The 25,995-nt window shown below is 41.7% G+C and overlaps 1 protein-coding gene across 1 annotated transcript; it reads left to right on the forward strand.

The window, feature by feature from the left end:
* Positions 1-2,091: 2,091 nt before the first annotated feature.
* lrrc3ca (leucine rich repeat containing 3Ca) lies at positions 2,092-25,995 on the forward strand. The gene is made up of 2 exons (XM_017692731.2): positions 2,092-2,252; positions 24,261-25,995. Exon 2 carries the CDS (start codon positions 24,349-24,351, stop codon positions 25,144-25,146), a length of 798 nt encoding a protein of 265 aa, XP_017548220.1. The 5' UTR covers positions 2,092-2,252; positions 24,261-24,348; the 3' UTR covers positions 25,147-25,995.

A 25,995-nucleotide genomic window follows, 5' to 3' on the forward strand; every position in this document is an offset into this window, starting at 1 on the left:
TCCGCATTAAAATGAGTGTTTCCCATCAGTTGTTTTGGCGAACAGTTGAAATTCCATATATCGTGGCTCATTTTCCACTCCCAGTCCAATTTGCTGATTTTTCCCTTCTTTTTTTAGCGATACTTTGTAAATGGGTTTAGGAAATAAATAACTTTCCGCAACATTTTCTATAAAATCACTTTATATCAGGCCTAGTCATTGCTTTCTTCTCTCAGTTGTTCATGATATTTGTCTTTTATTTTGTTTGTTTTCTAAAATAAAAGTCTGGCAAAAAGGCAAACAGTGTGGAGTGCTGACCTCATCAAGCCTCATCAATTACTTTATCGACTGAATATGTTGCAGGCCATATTCCATCTGTGGAATAAGTTTGTGCCAAAGCTACGTCTGCCTTTTCTCTCATTATATTGATGGTCTGTAGCTAAAGGAATGACTTTTACGGTGTGTGTATGATTTACTATTATGTTGCACACTGAAAAAAGTGAGGCGCTAATTTGCTTGATTCAAAGACGCCGTAAATAAAATAGATCAACAGTTTTGTCCTTTGGTTTACTTTTGGCAATAATTTTATTTATGTAGAAGTGATGGACAGCTAGCGTTAGCTAAAGTACGCTCCTTCTCTGAACAACTCGGAAAAATGGATGGACATAGCTTAGAGAGCGCATTCGTAAGTGTGTCTAGATATCCCAAAGCATGGCGATAGACGGGTATGTTGCAGAAATGCCAAATTCAGTCAATAAACCATCACAGAAAGCTCATTTTGTGACATTTTTAAATGCCATGGTCCTCAGCTTGTCTGCAGGGCTCGGCTACAACTTGGAGCTTGCTTTTAAATTTCCATTTATCTTTATTCATTTGGCAGATGCTTTTATCCAAAGTGACTTACAAATGAGGCGGGCACATCCAAGCATAAAGGGTCGGCTGTGCGGCAGTATTTACAAGTTTGACAAATCAAATCTGATACTACAAAGCATTCTGAATAAGCACAAAATACACAGGACACATACTGTGTTCTTGCTGCAAGATGCAGGCAGAAGAAAAGGATCTGACGAAGTGCAAAATAAAGCTGGTAAAATCAGACAGCATTATTTTCCATTTTAACACAAAGGCTGTTTCCTGTGTTCAAACGCAAAGACGTGGGCTGTGAGGTCTTAATCAGTTTGCACTATCGTATGATATTTAGGACCTTTTAGAAGCCAAAAAAGAGGCAGTGTTCCTCAAGCTAGCAGCAGGCTTACTAAAGCTGCCCTACTGAACATGCTGAAGGTGTCAGTGGAGGTATCAGTGGGGGCGTTTACATGCACTCAATAATCCGATCATAATCTGATTTCTGCAGTCATCTGATTATTCAAACGGTCATGTTAACATGTCACACTGTCTTCTTAAATCAGAGTAAGGTCTAGAAATCTGATAAAGAGAGTTATTAGAAGTAGGATTAGAAATGAGCAGATCAGAGGGACAGTGAAGGTGGAGCAGTTTGGAGAGAGGCAGAGAGGCCAGGTTGAGATGGTTTGGACATGTGTTGGATATATTGGTCAAAGAATGTTGGAGATGGAGCTGACAAAATGGATCATTGTTGTGGCGAGTCAAACTAGTAACAGTAAGAGTGAGTCACATTTTGGAGAGAATAAGTCATGATTTTGACATAGTAACTTCATTTATTTCGGGAAAATTACTTATTTCAACATACTAAACTAAAATTGTGAAACATTGTAATAATTTCGACATAGTAACTTAATATTTTGCCCTGTCCAGTCATTTATGCGAGTCATTGTTTTGACAAAATGAGTCAGATTTTTGAGATACTGAGTCAAAGTCTAGAAAACATAAGTCATTATTTCGCTTTTAAAAACGAGAAATATAAAAGAGTGGGCGTGGTTTTCTCCCTCCAGTCTCCTACCGTCTGGATTTGAATAAAACGAACTCATTCATTATGACAGGATATGATTGGCCGACCCGCGAAGCGAGCGACGCCCTGATTGGATACGTCCGCGGCGAGCAGCTGGCTGATTGGTGGAGCGAAAACGTGAGCCCCTCCCTGATTGGCTGGAGGCGGCAGCCTTTGGCTCGCAGCGCCAGTTTGTGCGTGGTGGTTGCGTGGAAACTGAGAGGTCTGTCCGGAGGTGCGAGCAGGGCGAGGCGCGGCGAGGCGCTGGAGCGGCGCTGAGGTAGCACAGCCCGGGGAAACGAGGCGGCGGCAGCGGCCAACGCAGCCCTGCAACTTCCACCGAGCCGCGAGGAGCCGCCGCGGACATGTAAGTGCAGCTGTGCGTGGTTGTGGACCGAGACCGCAGCCCGCTTCTGTTCATTGGTCACCGCAGCGGGAAGAAGTTTAAAGCCAAAGCTAAGTTTGGTCAGAGCCTGAGACGCTGAGGGCGGTGAGTGAGGGGGTCTCCCCGGGGCTTCACCTACAAACTTGGTTCCACCGGGTCCCTATCGCGCCCCCTTCACCCATCAGCCTCAGTATACCGAGGGCTGAACCGAGACAGTGGGGAGGATCTGTAAAGCCTTTTAGTGTTATTATTATTATTATCATTATTATTATTATTAATATTATTATTATTATTATGTGAGCCCAAATGCGAAGGAACTATATATATGTATATGTGTGTGTGTGTGTGTGTGTGTGTGTTTCATACTTGACACATTTTAAACACATTTTGCACATATATTTAATATATTGTATGTTTCTTTTAAATAAGCAAGTTTATGTTTATATATTTTTCTTCCACATGGGACGGCTGCTACAAATATGTTTATATTACAAATATACATTTACTATAAATATTATTATTATTATTACTATAACTTATTACTATATAATTATAATTATTATTACTATAAACATTATTATAATGAATGTAAGCACATAAATTGATGGTAGTAGGTTGTTGTTCATCTCTCGTTGATTATTGCTGTTGTCTTGCTGCTGCTGGTATTATTATTTTTAATATTATTATTCTGACTTTTATTTTGTCATGTTGTTATTTCTGATGTTGGTGAAATGAGTAACAAATCTAAGACCAACCCAGGAGAGCTACTGAGCCCAGCCATCGTTTCCATAGTCGTCTACCAGTGACAGACTCCAGTTTTGACTGTGTGAAATGAGGCTGTGTTGAAGGTCAGGCTCAGCCTAGAACCTCTGAAGTCCAGCAGGTCCTTAAAGTTCTGTACACCTGCTGTCCGAGAACGGAGTTTAATTACAGCAGATAAATGCTTCACAGTTACAGATGCTCAGCACAGGACTGAACTGCACTCACTCAAAAAAGAGTTTTCTGCAAAGAAGAAAATGGTTCCACGTAGAACCACGAACACGCAAAGAACGTTTTGTGGAATTAAAGGGTTCTTTGCATGGTGAAAGGGTTCTTCAGACTGATAGCGAATGTACTGTAGATGGTTTTGAAAAAGATTCTATGTAGCACCAAAAAGGGTTCTTCTATTGTTACAAGCTTGACGTCATAGCAATACAAGAACCCGTTTTGGTGCTGTGTAGAACCCTTTTCAAAAAGGTTGTACATCGAGCCGTCTTTAGCACATTTTCCATCATTTTGAAGAAGAACCATTTAATGAAGCAGCGAGTGTTCATGGTTCAATGTAGAGCCCTTTCCTTTACTTAAGAACCTTTTAAGAACCGGTAGTGTACAAGCACTCTCTAAAAAGATGGTTCTTTAAGGGTTCTTTATCAAATGGAATGGTCTTATGAAGAACCATTTTGTGCTTAAGTGGTTCTTTGCATGGTGAAATGGTTCTGTTACAATGTCAAATTTGTAACTGTAGAAGAACCCTTTTCGGTGTAATACAGAACCATTTTAAAAATGGTTCTGTATGGAACCAAATACAACGTGTTCTCCTTCAATCTGAAGAAACATTTCACCATGCAAAAAACGATTTACCATGCAAATGGTTCTATAGAGAACCACTCTCTTTATCAAGGAACACTTGAAGAACCATCTTTTTAAGTGTGTGCTAGTTCGCAAATAATGGTTCTTAAAGCCTTCTTTAGTAAAGGCACTCAAAGAACACTTTGTGTAATTGAATGGTACTTCATTCAATTCATAGACTCATAGAGAATGTGCTGTAGACTTGGGTAGAACCCTTTTCAAAAAGGTTGCATAAAGAACCATCTGCCCATCATTTTGAAAAAGAACCATTTAATGATGCCAAGAACCCTTTAATCATGCAGTGGGTTCTTTGAGTGTTCATGGTTCAATGTAGAACCATTTTCTTTTCTTTACCTTGAAAGACCATGTTTTTAGGAGTGTAAGAGTTAGGGGTCCAATCACTTTTTTGCAAAATTGTATAAAATTTATATATTTTTTAATTCACAAAATTAGTTGCTTCAGCCATCACAGAGCTCGTTTTTAGACATTAAAGCGCCACAATAAGTCCTGTTAAACGGGAAATTCCACTATTTTTTCAACATTTCTGCATGGGTAAATGGTTAAGACCTACACAAAGTGTGAAATGCTCCACCCTAGAGAACTTTACCAAGTCAGAATGGTTTCGCAGTGGTGGTGATATGAGCCACATGTCTGAAGAGTGCCTCTAAAAGCTCCCTCACAGAAAGCTGAAATTTTTACAAATATGTTGCTTAAAGTGTGAAACATTGTTTTTCGAAGATTTTGGCTTAATACTTGCTTTCTTAAAGCCATGCATGGCAGAGTGGTTCAGAAGAGGCGCTTAAGGCAAAATATGCGAAAGAAAACGTAATTTTTCCAGATGTTTGACCTGAAATAATATGGCCTTATTCATGTTGTAGAACGCACGACCTCTGGTTCCTATCACCGCCACTGTAAAGAAACCTTTAGTAAGTTTGCTGCTAGCTTGAGAGTCTCTACAATCAACCATTTCACACCAAACCGCTCTGATTGATTACATCTCAACATTTGATTGATGCATGATGGAATTTCACTTTAACACTAACAAACATGTTCTGAAGTGGTGCTGCATGTGCAACAAGTAGAGCACAATATGTAGCGGACTTACTTTTATTTTTGCAGAAATTGTTTAAAACAACGCGAATGGTCACATATTGAAACAAGTAGTATATTGGGTTTAGTTTGTCTTGTAAACATTGACTGTAACGTAGAGATGACGAATAAATCGGATTCAGATCTATCCCGAAACAGCATTCACTCACACTTGGATCGGTATTGGCAATGTAGGTTTTAATATCGGCATCAGAATAGAGTAGTGTCCTTCTCTGTGGTAACATAGGGATGTTCTTGGAGCACTGTGATGATGTCAGAAAAGATCTGTAGTACACTACAACTTTTAACCTGTTTTTGCAGTCCCCCTAGTGGCCATTCAGCTTGGGTGGCTTTAATTAAAATAGTCAAATGCAATTATGCGTCCCCATAACTCTGTTAGGACACTCTGGCCCAATCATATTTCTTATTTTCATCCCTACTCCTTGTTTTTGAGAGTCATCTTGCCCCTTGGAATGGCGTTGCAAGGGGTAGTGGCTGAAATCTTCCCTATGAAATGGGACTAACCCTAACATTAACCCTCAAAAAAAAGTAACTTACTTCATTAACAGCTACTGGCGCTGCTCTGTAGGCGACCCTGCAGTGATAGCAGAGGAGGGTGAAGTTCAGCTCCTCACTGCTGGGCTTTAGTTACATATAGGGTATCATACGCCTTCAAAGAGGGGGGCAATTATTTATTATCACCCACCCCTAATTCTTCAGCGATATGAAGCTGAAGTCAGATATTCACCAGCTTCATGTTCGAATTTGCCCATTCCACCTCAAATGGCGCCGTATGACACCAGAAATTAACTTTAGCACCATTTACGGGAAAGTTAGCTAGCTAGCTACCAAGACATCAGCTACTGCTACAGATTTTTTACGCTTGTCATGAAGAAAAGGAGCATAATACCTTGAAACGACATCAAACTAAGACAAAACAGTGGTTATCGTAAGATTAATGGAGAGAATTCCCTCATTTGTGGGTTTCTTGTGCCGGTTTTTCCTTGTTTTCTCATATCTCTCTGTTTGGAGGCTGAAAAACCTCCGTTTGGAGAGCCGTGTAGCCCAAACACTTCACCCTACCCCCCTATCTCAACAAGATTCAGGACACCCTACACCTAGGCATGAACATGCAAAACAGAGGGGTAGGGCTAAGTGGTAGGGGTGAGGGGTGAAATGGGATTGGGCCTCTGTGTGAACTGCAGTGACTCTGTGTTGAGCTGCTAGCGAGCAACGAGGGGCGTGAGAAGCTGTTAAAAGAGCTCCACAAAGATTTTTCAAAAATCATGTACAGCTGCTTAAAAAAAGCACTTAAAGACAATAAAACCATTTTTTATAAATGTTCACTTGCTTGTCGACCTACAAAGATGAGAGTCCTTGTCAGACAGATTTCCATTCAAATATATTCCATCAATGTTATTGAAGAAAACTGATGTATAGTTGAACTGAGGGACCTCCGAAACAGATGCAAACGGCATTAGGTCAGTGTGGAAAATGGTGAAAGCCATTCAGGGAGCATCCCGAGGACATCGGTTTGTTAGCTCGGTATATATGTGAGGACTGACCTCCCGTTCTTGCTGATATATTATCCATGTTTAGTTATTGGCAGGTACGATTTTCCAGCCCCTTCTGGCTAGTAAAAATCTGGTTAATGAAGCTTGGCTGAGATGCTGCGCCATCGATCCCGTGTGCAAACTGTTTTGAGCGATTTTGTTATTCTAAATGTCAACGTTAGAGTTGAACTAGTTTATTAAACAAGCCTAAACCATGTATGCTTTTCTACTGTGGGGATAAACAAGACACTAGACAAAAGAGCCAGTGCTATTAGACATGGTGTCAAAGACCATCCAGGTCAATGGCTTTTTTTTATATTGCATTGCATTGATTTTACTATTAATCCATTTTTGTGCTCCTGCTCCATATTATACACAGACTGTCGTGCCAGTGATGTCAATAGCCTCCTGGATCTATGTCTGTTCCAAAGAGTGAGTCTAAAAATAGCTGAGCCTGTTCACTTTGTGGTTGTAAATTTGGTTTATTTCCTCGGTACAGTTTGTCTGAAGATTCAGAAGCTCAGAAAAAAAACCCTTGATGAAGATGAACTATGGATGTATTAAGATTAATGCAGGTCCAGTTCTACACAACATGCTGTAGCCTTAAGTGGCTTTAGTCCTATTGAATGAACTGATGACCTCTCTCTGACCAGGCAGTGGACATTGCAGAAGACAGCAGATCAATACGTGAGTGAGTGAATGTAGGTGAAGGAAGACAAGGCCAGTGCCACGCAATGAATCTCAGCAGAATGAAAAGTATGCATATTCATTGACTATTACTTAAAGGTCATTTACAATCCGTCCAATAAACGTCATTCAGATCTGAGGAAATATGATTAGTTAATGCACTGCGGCCTTTTTGCTAAGCCTGGACCTGTGGTCAGTACAGTACAGCTAAGATGAAGTTTTTGTTTTCGAGTGCAACACTTAATGGCATATTGCAATATTAAAAAACAAAAGCATTGTTTATCCAGTTAACCAGGCCTAATTGTTATGTCTTTTTAATCAACATGCAGTTGGGAATAAGCTTGAGCCAAGAGATGATATCTATCTGTCATGATTGTTAACCAAGTTAGATGATTTAAATGTCCTTAAATAGCTTTAAGAACTATTAAAGCATATTAAGAACATCTAAGCCAAACCAAGAACCACTGAACTATTTCAAGGACGACTAAACTACTAAATACTAAGAACTACTAAACCACACCATGAACTACCAAACCATGCCAACAATAATTAAACCATACCAAGAACTACTAAACCATACCAAGAACTATTAAACTACACTAAAAACAAAAAAAAACATGCCAAGAACTGTTAAACTGTACCGAGATCTACTAACCCATACTAAGAGCAAACCATGCCAAGATGTATTAAACCATAATAGGAACAAAAAAGCATACTAAGAATTACCAAACTATACCAAGAACTACTAAATCACACTAAGAACAACCGAACCATACCAAGAACTTCCAAATCATCCCAAGAACTACTAAACCATACCAAGATTTACCAAACCACACCAAAAACTATTAAACTCTACCAAGAACAATTAACCCATACCAAGAACAAACACCCATGCTAAGAACAACCCAACTTTACCTAGAACTTCAGAACTACACCAAGAACTACCAGCCACACCAAGAAGCCATGCTAAGAACAATCAAACCATACCAAGAATTAGTAACCCATACTGAAAGATTTACTGTATAAGACCTCCCCCTGACTGTGATTGGTCCTAAACATTGCATTGTATCTTCTGATACCTCCCCCTGCCTGTGATTGGTCCTAATCACTACATCATTTATTCCGAGACCTCCCCCGAATGTGATTGGTCCTAATCATTGTGTTGTATCTTCTGAGACTTTCCCTTAACTGGGATTGGTCCTAATCATTGTGTTGTATTTTCTGAGACTTTCCCTTAACTGGAATTGGTCCTAAGCAGTGCTTTGTATCTTCTGAGACCTAGCCCTAACTGTGATTGGTCCTAATCACAGCATTGTTTTTTTCTGAGACCTCCCCCTGCCTGTGATTGGTCAACTGCACTAAGCTCTCCTAGCAGCGCAAAGTTTGTGACCTCGAACTTATTTCGAGGCAAATGTTCAGTTTCATTTAGTTCTTTCATCGTTTAAAGTATACGGCTAGCTTTACTAGCTCCCAGCTCACATAAACAAATATTACCCACCACTGCCCTCTAAAGGTTTTATAGCAAGCGTTAGAACTTTTGTCGTTTTGTCGTACAACCTGTGATTCTCAAAAAGATATGTTATGTGTGTTTGCCTCAATGCGTATGCACCCAGTTCGGATTTTGTTTGTCACGATGTAAACAAATGATTGTGAAAGCTTACAAAGGTGGAAAACAGCCACGATCGGCTTGTGTCAGACATAGAAATGGACTAAAGACTAATCAGAAAGTGCTGACGTTAATGGCGTGCTTAGCAAATCCCGAGGGCTGCACAATATCAACAAATATATGGGCCGCACTGAATTGAGCGTTGACTAAATCAGTGTATTTGATTTAATTTCACTCAGTTAAATTGATGATTGCGAATGATTGCAAAATAATTCTGCCTTCTGGCTGTTTTGCATTTCCAAATATCTCCTTTTTGCAGCTTGCCATTGAAAGCTCTGCTCACAAATCTCCTGAGAGGTCTGTAGGGTCCCCGTGGTGGCACTAAAAGCAGGGGGTTCTCAGAGGAACACTTTAAAGCATATGATGTCAGCAGACTTGTGTGTTTTAATGGAAGTGGCTCCTGACATCATCAGACTAGAGAGAGTTTTGATGGAGGTCAGTCATGACATCACCAGAGGAGTGTTTTGATGGAAGTTATGTTCTTTTGTCGTGATCTATGTACTTTTCATATCCGACGAGGGAAATTTGTCATTTTGCTGCCTAATCGTGCCCCCAGTAGTGTGGTCTGGGTTGCTTGGCTGGTGGCTGGGGAGCGGTGGGCACACAACTGGACCTTCAAACCACAGTTGTACCTATGAGGGTACAATTACATTGTTTGTACCTTCCTGAACAACAAATGTACCCAATATATCCAATCAGTTTTGGGATTCAACCGGCAGTCTGGCTCACATGTCCTACCGTTAGGCTACTGGCACCCAGTTGGCAGTCTGGACTTGTAACCCCATTTTACATGCAAATATGGCATTAATAACATTGTCATATTCATTAAAAGAAGTTTCAGAATCACAATTGATGAGTTAGGCATCTATGTTTGTAAAAAATATAAAACTAATTTTGTTTTTAATATGAAATGATTGTGATTAGGGGCATTTTCAAATAGTCCTGTCAATGAGTGGTAATGGTAGCATGAAACTGTGTTTTTACATGCACTTAATAATCTGATAACTGCAGAAAATCTGATTTTGTCAGTAATTCCCTCAATGCGTTTACATGCGCTCGGGTATTCAGATAATGGTGGTCTACTCCAGGTCTACATGAGTCAGACAGTAATCAGATTTCTGCTTTACAACCAGCCAATAAACTCACAGAAGAAAATGCAATGTCAATTACTGTGGCTTTTTATTGTCGTGGGTGGTAGGTGGTGCGCTGTCACCTCAGAGGAAGAAGAGCCTGGGTTTGATTCCCCAGCCGGGCAGCCAGGGTCCTTTCTGTGTGGGGTTTGCATGTTCCCCCCGTGTCTGTGCAGGTTTCCTCTCGTGCTGTGTGAAACACTGCTGGCTGTTTCTGGGACAGCACTCTGTTTTCACACATGCTCAGACTGAGAAAAACGAAAGAAATCAGAGTAAGAGTTTCCATGCGCTGACAATCCTGACTACTGAGCTGACATCCAGCTCTCTTTATCTGATCTCTTAATTGGATTCCTAGGCCATAATCCAGTCTAAGGTTACGTTTACACAGCAGGTAAAAGTGGCCTAAATCTTATTTTCTCACCAAATCCGATTTCTGTTCGCAGTGTCTTTCAAATGTGATCTGTATGCGACAGCAGTCTGAACAGATCAGCTCCCAAACTGACCCGCATGCACAAAAGAACAATACTTCACGAGGCTCATCCAGACGTAAACAATCATGACGACTAGCGAACACTAGTCGCTCCCGTTTTCGTCTTCACCAGCATCAAATGAGCAATTATGAAGTTCCAGTGGTTGACAGCTGGACTCATTACCCACAGTTTCCTCTATTTTTTGATACAGAAACATCAGCCTAAATGTTTGAATCTCAGCAGCACGAAATGATGACGAATGTCAAGTTGAACTGGCGTCACATGAATTCCACTTTGCCTGTTCAGACTGCGTCGCATTGCCGCGGATCGAATTTCAGTACGACATATGACAGCATCGGGAATGGAAAATGTCAGATTCTGTGCGTTTATCTGTTCACACTGACACACAAATGACACATCTGTGCCACATATGAGGAAAAAGATTGGATTTGGGCCACTTTTACCTGCTGTGTAAACGTAGCCTAAGAAACCGGAGTGTGCTGTATACTACTACACGACTAGTAGAATATTCAGATAACTGCAGAAATTCGACAATGACAGGATTATTAAGTGCATGTAGTCACAATCGCTGTTATATTGATGAACATATTCTTTCATGACAGCATATGACATCTGATATGACATGTTTATAGCAGGGTTATATCAATACCACGGTTCACGTAAATTGTTTTGTTTTAAATCGAATATTAATTCGAATTTGTGACAAGCAATTTAGCTTCCACATTCTTTTATTAAGGAACCAATGGATATCTGTACTCTGTCCTCCAGCAGAGGGCAGTGTAGGGCCTGCGTCTTAAGTTTGGTAGAAGGTTCATATCTGTTTAGTCCAAAGAAAGAAACATAGAAGGACTACTGGGGCTGGCTAAAGGCTGCCACCTTTCAACATAGTACATATAATACACTTTTAACATAATAAGCTGAATTTATTACGTTTAGTATTAGCTAACAAAGGCTTCACTAACTCCCCGTTTTCAAGCTGAAAGGTGAAGTGAAGTAAGTTGTGTTGCCAGGTCCGGTGTGGATTTTTTTTTTTTCTAATTTTATATCATTCAAATATCAAATTTGACGGAAACGTTCATTTCTAGTTTTAATGTGATTCCAGGCCTTTGTAACTTCACAGACGTCCAGTAGAAACTTATAGCAATAGAACAAATAGAAATGAACCCCTGGAAATCCCAGGCTTATTACATATCAAGCCTTATTATTCAGTAATTACAGGGACTTAAATGCAACATGGTTGAGCTATTCTTATGTCATAGAATGATATATGATTCTAAAATGATTCTGAACGCTGTATAGCATTGCAAATAAAAGTGATTAGACAAATAATATCTGTAACACCCTTAAGAATCTCTAATGACAGTTAATGGCTATATTCACCGGTCAGGCATAACATGATGACCACCTCCTTGTTTCTACACTCATTGTCCATTTTATCAGCTCCACTTACTGTATAGCTGCACTTTGTAGTTCTACAGTTACAGACTGTAGTCCATCTGTTTCTCTGATACTTTGTCACCCTGTTCTTCAGTGGTCAGGACCCCCATGGAGCTCACAGAGCAGGTACTATTTGGGTGGTGGACCATTCTCAGCACTGCAGTGACACTGACGTGGTGGTGGCGTGTTAGTGTGTGTTGTGCTGGTCTGAGTGGATCAGACACAGCAGTGCTGCTGGGGTTTTTAACACTGTGTCCACTCACTGTCCACTCTATTAGACCCTCCTACCTTGTCAGTCCACCTTGTAGATGTAAAGTCAGAGGCGATAGCTCATCTGCTGCAGCACAGTTTGTGTTGGTCGTCCTCTAGCCCTTCATCAGTGGTCACAGAACGCTGCCCACAGGACGCTGTTGGCTGGATATTTTTGGTTGGTGGACTATTCTCAGTCCAGCAGTGACACTGAGGTGTTTAAAACCTCCAGCAGCACTGCTGTGTCTGATCCACTCACACACCATGTCAGTGTTACTGCAGTGCTGAGAATGATCCACTACCCAAATAGTACCTGCTCTGTGGGGGTCCATGGGGGTCCTGACCACTTAAGAACAGGGTAAAAGGAGGTAACAAAGTATCAGAGAAACAGATGGACTACAGTCTGTAACTGTAGAACTACAAAGTGCAGCTATACAGTAAGTGGAGCTGATAAAATGGACAATGAGCGTAGAAACAAGGAGGTGGTCATAATGTCACCGAATAACATCTTGTTGCTCCCAACTTGAAACACTGAATGTTTAAAATGAACTTATGTTGTCTAGTTATTCATAGTTCATAGTTAGTTTTGCTGTCTAGTTATTATATCATGATGTTTCGCTCTGCACTGTAAAACCTTGAGTAAACTTATGAATATTGATAAGTATGCCAGACCCCCGAACGGCGCTGTAGACGTGTGCTGGTTATGCTGCCCGACTGTTCTGATCTTCTCAAGGTTCACGCCTCGTTCATTTCGCTTCCAAAAAGCTTTTCCGCTGAAACCGTAACCTCGTTTTCATTGGCCTCTTCTTTCTCTGTAACGTAAGCTTCTCTCCTCGGATTCTCCCGTCTCTTCTCTCGGCCTCTCGCTTGACCCTTCAGTCTGTCTTCTTTTGTATTCCCTTCACCCCCGCCTGCAACGTTAGTATCCTCATTCTAGGGTGACCAGGTCAGAACTGTTTATTTATTTTCATTGTAGTTATTTTTTTAAAAGGAATTTTATTACGTTTATTTAATTACCTTGACAGCACATAGTCTGCTGGAAATTGCCTTTATTACCTTTAGTCATGAATAAAATTCAACCTCTTTAACAACCAGGCTTATTACATACTTATTATTCAGTAACTAAAGGGATTTCAGTTGAAATCATTCTGAGCTTTTAGAAGTGTGCCCACCAGGGGTCCTGGCCATTTAAGGGGTTTAAGGGTCACTCCAGACAAAATGAAAAGTTTATGTAGTACTACAACTGATGTAAACATTCCCAGTGGCCTCCTACAGTGACACTACAATAGACCCAAGGGTTGGAATTTCCTGGTTTAAAGGCAGGGAATGCATCCCCCACCCCCCCACCCCCCAACGCCACCCCCCGGCTACTTTGGGAATTTTTGGGAAACTACGAGCATTTTTGGGGTGGCTACGCAAGGCTGGTTACATTCTTCTTCTGCAGCCTGGCCTAAACAGAAGGAAGCCTATAGCTTTATGGCCATGGGACGCTTGTCAGTGGTTTTATAGTGTATATGCATGGCATAATGCATGCTGGGTATTGTAGTGAAAGAACATTTATAGATGAAAACACAAAAAGGATGCAAAATTGTGAATTATGCCAGGTTTGAAATGCTGCACAACAGAATACTATTTAAAACATCATATTAAATGCAAATGATTGGCTGGAGGGCCCTCTTTATCAACAGCATGGTGAATATCCTAATGGCATGCGATATAAAAAGCTCTCTTTGCTGCCTATTGTTACATTTTGAACCTCATCCAAAAGCTCCTCTTTCCTCATTTTCTTTGTTTTGACTCTCTTGGACTTCAGCACTGACACATATGCGTCAACCAATCACATTTTCCCAATAGCATTTTTTTAATTAAATAAAGTAAATGATTGGGTTTAGTGAGGCAGTTTAGCAGCTGAGTGTTAATAATAGATCTTTATTTGTGCGTTTTTCATCTTTGTTAGACGAAGCGCCCAGTGCAGCAATATAAGTAACTAGTGGAAACATTAGTATTATAAATATCAGATCACAGGTTCATAAACATTGTGTGTTCATTAGCAGGATTACATTTAAATTGCATACATGGTGGCGTGGTGGGTCGCGCTGTCGCCTCACAGCAAGTAGGGCCTGGGTTCGATTCCCCGGCTGGGCAACCAGCGTCCTTTCTGTGTGGAGTTCGCATGTTCTCTCCATGTCTGTGTGGGTTTCCTCTGGGTACTCTGGTTTCCCCCCACAGTCCAAAGACATTAAGTCAGGCCAATTGGACATGCTAAATTACTCCTAGGAGTGAGTGAATTTGTCTGTCTGTCTGCCCTGTGATGGACTGGCGAACTGTACTATCTTCTAAGCCGCTTCTCCTTCTGGGTCACGGGGGATGCTGGAGCCTATCCCAGCTGTCATCGGGTGGAAGGCGAGATACACCCTGGACAGGTCACCTGGCCATCACAGGGTCAAGACTAACATAAAGACTAGGCTCAAGACTAAAATAGGCTCAAGACTAAAATAAATAATAAAATAAAATAATGATATAATACAGCAAAACGTATGTAATGAAACAAATCGCTGCTGTTGGAACAAAACCTTGTATTTCCATTTTTGTCCTTTTTCAGTGTTTCACAAAACTTGAAAATACCTGTTGCCCTTTACATGGATTGGAAAAGGTCTGGTTCCATTGACTTTCATAAACACTAAAGTCGTTTAGTTTCATCTCCTGTAAAGGCGTCATTTTGTAGATACGAGGTTTTAGCATTAGAATTCAGAACCATTAGTCATCTGTGTTTTGCACACAGAGGAATTAGATCACCACATTTAACCCATCTGTGCAGTGAAACACCCACATACATGCACACTAGTGAAGACACAAACTAGGTGGCAGTGAGCACACTTGCCCGGAGCGGTAGGCAGCCCTATCCACAGCGCCCAGGCAGCAGTTGGGGATTAAGTGTCTTGTGCAAGGGCACCTCAGTCACATACTATTGGCTGAGGGTATCAAACCAGCAACCTTCCGGTCCCAAGGCTGGTTCCCTGACCTCCAGACCAGGTCTGATTAACACCACTGTTCACAGAGAGCATGGATGTGATGTGAGATGGCGAATGGTCAGAGAGCACCCTATGAATAAAAACAACCCCATCAGTTTCCTGCCACATGACTAAAGAGGACAAACCAGCTTGATACAGCCTGCAGTGATGAGATCTCTAAGGCTAAGTTTGCACAGCAGGTAAAAGGCCCAAAATCTGATCTTCTCACCAAATCCAATTTTTTGTTTGGCTGTTCACAGTGTCTTTTAAATGTGATCCGTATGCGACATCAGTCTGAACAGATCAGCTCCTAAACTGACCCTCATGTGCAAAAGAACACAGCATCACGCAGCTCGTCCAGAGGTAAACAGTCATGACGACCAGCGAACACTAGTCGCTCCCGGTTTCGTCTACTCCAGCATCACAGGAGCGATTATGAAGTTCGAGTGTTTGACAGCTGAGCTCATCACCCAGAATGTGATTGAGTTTGCCATGAAAAGGGCCCAGTGTTCGGGCAGGTCCACTTCTTTGGTTTGCGTCCTTAAACACTGCAACCTCAGGCTTCTCCGGCCGTTGTTCGGCTGTTTTGTTTGAAACCTCTTTGAACACGGAGCGGCTGCGATGAGTCTCCTCTAATTTTTCGGTACAGAAACATCAGCCTAAATATTTATGAGCCTCAGCAGCACGAAATGACGAATGTTGAGTTGGGTTGACGTAAAAGTCGCATGAATTCCGATCTGGCTGTTCAGACTGAGTCGGATTGCCGCAGATCGGATACGGATTTCAGTACCACATATGAAAGCGTCTCAAATCGGAATTGATAATGTCAGATTCAGTGTGTTTCTTGCTGTTCACACTGCCACACAAATGACACATCTGTGTCACATATGAGGAATAAGATCGGATTTGAGCCACTTTTACCTGCTGTGTAAATGTAGCCTAGGTAATGAATCTCAGAGCAGAGTGACAGACACTCTCAGAAATAAAGGTATGAATCTGTCACTGGGTCAGTGCCCCTCTTGTCACTGGGGTGGGACCCTCAAGGGTCCTTCTCAGTACGTTTAGTCAGGGAACATAACTGGACCATAATCCACTGAAATGACATGTTCTAAGCTGTACTGGCTCCACACACCCCGCCTCGCCTCGCCTTTATTCTACTGTTCTGTTTTAAAACATTCGGTTATGAAAAGGTACAAATACCAACTTTTCACTTGGAAAAACATGTTCAAGGTACATCATTACACCTTAAAACAACCCAAAAAGTCAGGATGCTGTGCAAAATGTAAATGCTAACAAAATGCAATGATGTTCAAATCATTTAAACCCTCTGACTGTAAGTAGGCAAGTAATCGAAAAGTAATGGAAAGTAATTAGATTGCAGTACATTACTTTAATATAGTAATCCTTTGAATAAGGTTTCAAATGACAGGTAACAGTGATCTGCACTGGAATGCATCACACCCTGCAGATCAGTAAGAAATGCCAGAGTTTGGACATTAAAAGCTTTAAATGTCATAAGTGAGAGCTTGTGGTCACTGCAGAACTTAAGAGGAAACCAGGGCACACTGAATAATAGAGGAGTAATATACACACAGACTGCTTCATTCTGGACGAGTCAGAGCCAAATTAGAGAGACAGCACAGTGGCCAGCCAGTAACACGTTACAGTTGTCTAATCTATTAGTTATGAAAGCGTTAACTTTATGAATCTACTGTTATCTGATGGTTTCTTCTTGTTGCCATTTTTTTGACCGGTGACTCCTCCTACATTTGTTAAGATATCAATATTGTTCCAACTCTGGATTGTTCGGTCTGATAAGATAAGATAAGATAGACTTTTATTATCCCACTGGGGGAAATTTGCATTGTTACAGCAGAATACACAGTAAGCAGATAAAGAGCAGTAAGTTGACAAAGATGTGCAGCATACAAAATGCAAAATATAAGATATACTATATAAATAAATAAATAAACAAGGCGTACGTTAGCAGAAAAATATAAAAAAAATAAAAATAGAATTAAGAAACTATACAAATTTACAGTTTACACATGCAGCTGTATGGATATTGCACATTTCTGAGCAGGTAATGACTGGATATTGCACAGCAATTGTAGATATTGCACAGTAATGATTATGGATATATGTATTGCACCAATCTATCAGCAGCAGATATTGCGCATTCACTGATCAGGAATAGTGTACTTGTATGCAAATTTTTGATCATCACTGTTTGTAAAATTATCGTTTTTGTAAAATGATCTTTTTCCCATAGGAATGAATGGGGCAGCAAAAGTTTTGGGGTACCTTAGGAGTGACCTAGCAACACCATAGCAAGCATCAGGCATACCCTAGCAACCAACCTAGCAACCACTTGGGATACCATAGCAATTGCTTATCAACACCTTAGGAAGCACCTAAAATAGTAACAAAGTAACATTAGTTAGCAGCCAAGCACACGCTTAAGCTAAGCATTATTATTATTATTGTTATAATATAATTGTTATCTATTTTATACGTATTGCTATTGTCAGAAGAAAACCTTGTATCTCTATTTTTGACATTTTTCAGTTTGTGACATGATTTGAAAGTGCCTGCTGCTCTTTACATTGTGTGCTAATTTCATGAAGCATGGGCCAAAAGAAACAGCCCAAAATCACTTGAACAAACGTCTGGTTCCATTGACTTACATTACATGTAAGGTAAGTTTTTTCCTTCTCCTGTAAAGTCACCATTTTGGAGATACGAGGTTTTCCTCCGTCAAAAGCGATATTTAAAACAAAAGGAGACATATTCACTGAAACGCAGGACATGGTTCTGTTTCCGCAGACCTTTCAGAACTGTCCTGTGAAGCGCAGGACAGGTGGTCACCCTGCCGTTCATTTTCTTTCGCACCTTATTTATCCCCGTGTCGTCTCTCGCCACTGTTGCTTCTGTACACCTCCCTGCCTCCCCATGCTCCCTCCATCTCCTTATGTGGCCAGCCCACACTATCACTTGCAAAAATGTCATGACAGCACCCTGTTGTGTATTCATGAGTGTCACTGCTTTGCAGAGTGGGATGATGTTACCCTTTCAATTTATCTCGCCTTCCGCCCCCCACCTCGCTCCTTTCCCTCCAGCCGTTCGTTCCCACCTATTCGCCACGGCTAAGCAGAGCCCTTCGCTCGGCCCAGGGCTGCTGGAACTACGTCTGGCCCTTTTGTTTATGTCTTAATGAAAAACGAGAGGCGATAAACATCTTGGCTCGTTTCCTGGCAGACCTTTGGCAGCAGCTGATACACTAGTCTGTAAGGAGCTATAAGGTCAGGCCCTTTCTTCTCTCTCTCTCCCTCTCTCTGTGGGCCTCTCTGTCTCTCTCTCACGTCTTCTTTAGACTTCATTACAGGGCCCATTTCCCTGGCATTCCATCAGTTGCTGTAGCACAATGCGTCTTATTAGCCCCCCCCGACTCCTCACACAATACCCCCGCTTTAGACAACTCCCACTCGTTATGTGATACTAAGAGGTACTTAGAGATCGATTTCATTTTTAATCTGCGTAAGTGGATCTTGTTGAGTCTGTAGCCGTTTGTCTTTTTCTGAGGTCCCTTTTTTAAAAAGATCACTTTCTTTTTTGTTCTTCCAACGTGTCACTTGGGATTGAATCATGTGGTAGCTAACTAGTTTTTTGTGGTGGTAATTAGACTAAATGTTGGCAAAGAGGGCCAGCGCCTACTTTTTTATATTGCATTTTCTTTCGGTTTCGTTTTGGACAAGCTGCCAAAATGTTATTATCCAAAACCTGCACCGCTCATTGATAGGCTGGGTATCAAAATTCAATACTCTTGTGGTACAGGCTGAATTACTTCAATACTTCCGAGCATTAAAATATTCACTAATGCCTGGCCCACACTACAGGAGAATGAGGCGGATTTTGAGGCCTATTTGCTCCTCTCGACACTCGCAAAAGGTCTGATCAATGATCTTCCCAGATTATCCTGTGGTGAGGGGCGTCTATAATCCGGCCTTTAATATTCCAATCTGCTCCCAGTCCTGTCAGGGCTGCCCTGATTGTGAATTGTACATGTTAAACGTTCAATATTTACGACTCAGTATCCGGTAGCGTGAGGCAGCGCAGATTCTCTGGAGTGAAACATAATGTTGACGTCATGCCTGAATAACCAACAACCAATGAGAAGCAAGCTCAACTGAATTCATCTATGTGTACGGACATACTTATGTATGTGTTCACTTCATGTGCGCATGTGTTCAACACAAGCTCGCATTGCAGTATGTATAAGCCCTGTTGACCCCTTCTTTACAGCTATGGCAGGGGTCAGCAACATGTGGCTCTGGAGCCACGTGCAGCTCTTTAACTACCTTGTTGTGGCAGAATTAGATTTTTAGGTAAAAATAAAATAATCCTCCTTTACAGTAAAATAAAGCTCTGCTGATCATTCTAATACAGTTTTAACAATAAATGGTCATTAGCGCTGAAGTTAATGTTGGCAATGTAGGCAATATCTGCAAATTCACCCTTTAAGGTTGGCACGCAGACTACAGGTCACCATAGCAATGCACACCACAGTCTAACCTAGCTAGTAGCTAACGAAATGGCAAAGAGAAAGATTTAAGACAAACTTTGATCATTTGGAGCTGAAAAGACTTATTTGAGTTTATAATCACTCCTTTTTGGTTTCCTGATACATTTAATCTGCAATGAGAAACTGTCAAGCACTAAAAAGTCGCAAAGCTGAAGTCAGTTTCTCGTTCACCAGCTTCTTGTCCAAATTTTCCCGTTCCACCTTGAATAGTGCAGCAGTTACTTTCGTTTAAGCTGGATGGGAAAATTTGAACGAGAAGCTGGTGAAAGAGAAGCGACTTCAGCCTTGTAAAAAGTCGAACGTTAAGAGACATTTTACAAGAAACTGTTCTGCTTTTGAGGAAAAGTTTCCTGCCAGAAATGCGAGAAAAGCTGAGCTAAAGCTTAAAGCAGAGCAGTTTATATTATTTTTTTAGCCTACACTAGAGCATTAGAACATACTGAGACATATTTACAGCCAAGATGGCAAAATGGACATAAAATGTTTTGGCTCCCAAGGTGGCTTGATATCTGATGAAAGGACAGAATAGCTCTTCTTAACATCTGTGCACCACCAGCATAGCGACAACCCTGTTGTCATCTGCTGCGTTTGTTCCTGAGAAGCTCCCGTGAGGTTCTGAGGATCTGAGCCCTTGGTCGGGACTCTTGTTCACATCTGAAAGTGCATGGTGTTTCATTCAGAGCAGATTGTGTAATGTAGGGACTGTGATGCCTAACAGTGATTAAGGAGAAATAAATTGGTGGAAACTGTCATTAGTTTAGAGTATCTCACGTTGTCAGCATCAGTTAGGATGTTCTAAATCCTGTAGTGTGGGTCAGGCACAATGCTTTACTGTAGAGTAGTGTTTGTAAAGCTACATGACACCTACAAAGCTTCTGACATAAACCTGCATAGACATTTATAAAGGCTTATTCCAGTAAGCCTCATCTGTCATAAAGGCTGCTTTTGTTAACTTTGATATCAAGATTAGGTGACCCTTATTAGCCCGACACCAGGGAAATTTGAACCCATCCGTGCAGTGAACCACCACAAATACACTAGGGGACAGTGAGCACACTTGCCCAGACCACGGCACCCGGGAAGCAGTTGGGGGTTTTGTGTCTTGCACAAGAGCACCACAGACATGTACACATCTTCTGGTCACAAGGCTGGTTCCCTAACCTCCAGCCCATGACTGTTCAAACTAGTCTTTCCTGACATTAGTTTGTGTCATGACAATTTTTGGGTCAAATAATGTAGCACCTTATTACAGTAGCTTAGTATAGCACAGTCTCCCAAATTAGTCCATACTGCGGACAAAAAAAGACAATTTAAAAAATAATTCATTAATTTAGTATTCTTAGATATTTACAAAAAAAAAATTTAATTTTTAATATTTAAATTCAAAGCATTAATGAAGAGAGTAATAAGCTAAATATATACAAATCATCATTTATAGTGTACTCTCTGTTGGAAGGTGTCTGTCCCAAACCCTTTTTAATTTCTTTTAAAGTGAAGCTGAAACACTTCATTTAGATGCATTGTGTAGATCTTAAATTGAGTTTATTTTGAATTTTTAAAAAATTCTGAAAGTGCTGTCCCATGTTTTCATGTCACTACCGAAACACAGAGTTTTACTGTATATTTTAGTCACACCCCTTCATTTTAGAGCAGGAAGTGAGACTGCATCCCTGTCCCTCATGGCCACGTGGTAAACAATTAAATCATTTTGAAGCAAATGTGTCCCAAAGTCTGTAAATCAGTGTGGAACATTAAGAACTGTCACTACTGAAACACCTTTTTTAATTTTATGTGCTTTACTATCACGATTGGCCCCTCCCAGTCCTGTCCATGTGCATTGTTGTTTTGGTTTTGTAACTCCGCCCCTGATTGTTTGCACCTGTCCCTCGTTTTCCCTGTGTACTTAAGCCCTGTGTTTGCTGGTGTTTGTTTGAATCTCTGTGTTGTTTGAAGTGTTTGACTCTTGTTTGAGGCTCTGTTCCTTTTGTCATGTCTGTCCCCCAGTCTCTACATGTTGGCTATATGAACCTGGACTGTCTCGACTATGCCCCCGGATTTGCCCTTAATAAATCTCGCTTATCTCGGCGTATGCATCCGCCTCATCGCTCCCCGTTACATTTAATAAAAACATGATTTTGTGTGTGCGCAGTTGGTCAAAGCTGGGTTTGCTAGTCGTAAACTGACTAGCATTTTTGAGTTCTGCTCAAAATGAGCTGAAATTGTCACTACCGGAACAGTCACTCCTCAAACATTTGGTGTTATGGAAGTTTCGGTGGTGTTATGATTGTCTTGGTAGTGACAAAATGAAATGTTCAGTGTGTTGTTGTTTTTGTTTGTTTGTTTTGCTGTTTGCCTAAAGAAGAGGTTAGTTAGATTTCCATTTACACGGGAAAAAAAGCATGTCTGTACTTGCACTATGTATCATTTCTTATCTCATCCTTGTAATATCCAGCAACTTTTTTGAACATCACATTATCTTTCAGCTCTAGTTAATATTAAAAAAGGAGTAGAGGAAGCTGGCCTTAGATCATGATGAAATGTATGATTAGAAAGTACAAGGGGTACATCAGCTTCGGGTGGGGGGGTGGGGGTGGGTTCCCTTGTGGGATTAGTGAGAAGAGAGGTCTGTGTTATAAGCTGCATGAGCATTAATGAGCTGAGATCAAAGCTGCTATTTTTGAAGGCTACTGGGACAAAATAAAAGTGTAAATCACAGAACAGATAAACAAGTTGTCCCTTGATGTCACACTTTAGACAATGTGAACCTTTCGTGAGTGAAATCCTCGCTATGCGTTATAGTCCTTAATGCCTTTGGTGCAGGACATCCAAAATGCCATCATAGGTTCAAAACTGGGACCAGGCCAATATGACATTTGGGTCCAATGCCATTTCACCCCTTGCTCCTGCCACTGAGCCCTTAGCCCTCTCTTTTGCACGTTCACATCTAGAGTTAGGGTGTCCGCATTTTTGTTGAGAGGGGTAGGGTGAAGTGTTAGGGCTACAGGTTTTTCAGAGTCCAAACAGAGTGTTGTGAGACAAAAAAGAAAAACCGGCAAGATGGCTGACCAAGGGACCAAAGAAACCCCCAAATGTAGGAATTTCCTCCATTAAAAAAATATGACCACTGTATTATCTTAGTTTAATGCCGTTTCAGTGTATTATGGTCATTTTCTTTGTAACAAGCTAATAGTATGCTAACGTCTCTGTAGCTAGCTAGCTAACTTTCCCGTTCCACCTTAAATAGACCAGCAGTTTTGATGCCTGAAGTGCCAGAATGTAACTGCTGCACCTTTTAAGGTAGAATAGGAAAATTCGAACAAGAACTTATTGAATAGCTGACTTTGGCTTCAGCTAGTTTGAAAAAAAATAGTAATACTTGCATACGTCTCATTAACATACATGGATAAAAAAAATGCTAAATGCATCAAAACTATGGTGAAACAAGGTCTCAGGCACAAGGCAGTGTATTTATAGCCATTTCCTGTACTAACTGTGAACAATTCTGACTAGGTTTCTCTAGAATGGAGCATTACACATCAAACCCCTCTGAATGACTTTGTTTACATCTTAATTTGTTTTTGAAACAAACGTGTAGCTCATTTGGCCCCTGTTGAAGACCTCTGTATCTCCTCCACACTGCTCTCAGACTGAGACATCAGAGAAGCGTGAAAACAAAAATAGTTGAAATATGTTTCCAAGTACCAAGAAAAAACATGTCGTTCGTGGCCGCTGCCATTTCTCGTCAGACCTGGATTATGCTAATGCCTCCAGCAGAGTTGTGAATTAGGCCAGCGCGGCAGGGATTTCAATCAGCCCGCATTCGCAGTGGGAAAGTGTAAATTCACAACCAGTTATCAACAAAAGTGGATGTTCTTCGCATGTTTTTTTTTGGCCTCTTTTTGTGAAGCTTGCTTTCTGGCAGATGTTTGGTACCACACTAAAGCAGAGAGAAAAGGAAGCAGACAGGAGAGGCAAGAAGACAGAGAAGGTTGAAAAAAAGGAAAAAGGCAGAGAGGGAGGGAGAGAAATCCCTATTGCTTACAGCAATTAGAGCAGCTACCCTCCATCTGTGCATGAAATAACACACTCCAGTTCGCAGGACATTTCAGCCATCAATCAGCAGCTTGTTATTCTGTATCTATGTGTGTGCGTGTGCCGGTAGGTATAAGGGATGTAATTTATTCTGTGTTAATTAGAGGGCAATCGAAGTAGGTTATGTACACACATACGCACACACTAAAAAAGATGCAAGACTGCCTGGCGGAATAACTGGCAATAGAAGAACATCACAGGCAGCATACAAAGTGGACAAACAATGCTCCGGCAACATTAATAGACATTCATGATGGTAGGAGTGGGAAATAAACAGATGGAAACACCAAACTGGTTAATCGAATACTGTGACCTTTTGAGCAATTGATGTTTTAGCCCTTTAGGCTTTTTCGCCGAACCACTTTAACCTGCCATATTCTCCTTTCTCTCCACAGGCTTGGTAGTTGTAGGGGAGGTTGATGTATCTTCTAGATACCCTCCCCACAAGGTGGCACTCTGAAGGGAGTATGCCCCCGTCTCACCATGCCGCCATCCTACTGGCTGCTCCGGCACTCTGTGGTCATGTGCTTGTTGCTACACAGCCTGGTGCTGATGACACTATGTTTCCACCATGCAGCTACGTCCTGCTCGAAGCGTTGCTATTGCTCTGAAAGCGAGGGTCCAGCTGGGGGCAAGACCATGCGCTGCAGTAACCTACGCCTCACTGAGATCCCACAGGACATCCCCAATGACACACGCCGCCTGTATCTGGACTACAACCTGCTGACCAGCATCCCTTCTAATGCCTTCCAGGACCTTCCATTGCTGGCTGAGCTTGATCTGTCCCACAACGATCTGGCTGTGCTTGAGCCAGGAGCCTTCCGAGGCCTAGGTGCCTCCCTGCAATTCCTGGACCTGTCCTCCAACCAGCTGTCTACACTGGACCCTGAAGCTTTTGAAGGCTTGAGGGCTCGATCAAATCTAACAGGCAACCCCTGGCACTGTGACTGCAGGCTGCAGACAGCCCTTCCACGCCTTGATTTGGAGCCTGTGTCTCTTACCGGCATCGTTTGCCAGACTTCTGAGCCTGAGGACTCCGGTGCCCAAGGTGTGCCCTTCCTGCTGGCCAAAGACCTGGACTTGTGTGTGGTGCTGAAAAAGACCACGGACGTGGCCATGCTAGTGACCATGTTTGGCTGGTTCACTATGGTCATATCCTACCTGGTCTACTATGTGCGGCACAACCAGGAGGATGCCAGGCGCCACCTGGAGTATCTCAAGTCTCTGCCCAGCAGGCAGGGCAAGTCTGAGGAGTCTTCCACCATCAGCACTGTGGTTTGACAGCAGACCACATGCTCGTCACTACAAGGAGGAAGCTCCTCAGGCACCCAAAGGGCAATGGGCACATTCAGCAAATAAGTGCACTAGGCACTAAAGTCTGGCCAGTACGGGAAGCCTACCCATAAGCAGATTAAAGTCTGTGGAAAGGATATGTTTGGTGGCCTGCTGATGCTCTTACTCAGTCTTCAAAGTTCAGTCAATCTTTGCAGATCAGTCAAAGCAACCAGGCTCAACGACTGGATGAGGAAGAAGAACTAGAGAAACTTCAGCTGTTAGTCATCCATCTCAGGCTCAAGGGTAAAGACGATTCTCTTGGGGGATCTACAGGCCAGTGTGCAAGGCCTCCTCCAGAGCTTGCACTGCAGCAGAGGAATTGCAGGGGCCATCTAATCTCATCTAGCTAAATAATTGATCCAGGAGCAGCCAACCTCTGAGTCCACGTTAGCTGAGTGGTCTGTCTGCACTGGACGCTTTTAAAGGAGGGGTTGTTGTTTCTTTCCTCGTCAACCCAGCAATCTTTTTTTGGAAAGGTCCCCATTTAGTTACAGGAGCATGTAGCATAAAGCACTCTCTTTCTTCCTTCAGGGTATTAACAAGAGAAGTCCTGGTGTATATCTCTGCAGACTGCGTCAAAGCCTACACCAGAGCCACACATGAACTTGCACATCAGTCATTTCTAAGGTGTTCTGTATAAATGCCTAGCACCCTACTGTGCAAAAGTCCAGAAACTTTATCTTTTTTTACAGTATTTTGTTCTGATGTGTATTGTAAAGGTTTTAGAAAGAAAGATATGTAAGTACTTTCTTTGTCCTGAGTCACAATCCCAACAAAGCTAGTGATGAAACGTAA

This window comes from Pygocentrus nattereri, chromosome 13 (assembly GCF_015220715.1).
Source record: "Pygocentrus nattereri isolate fPygNat1 chromosome 13, fPygNat1.pri, whole genome shotgun sequence".
In the NCBI taxonomy this organism is placed as follows: Eukaryota; Metazoa; Chordata; class Actinopteri; order Characiformes; family Serrasalmidae; genus Pygocentrus; species Pygocentrus nattereri.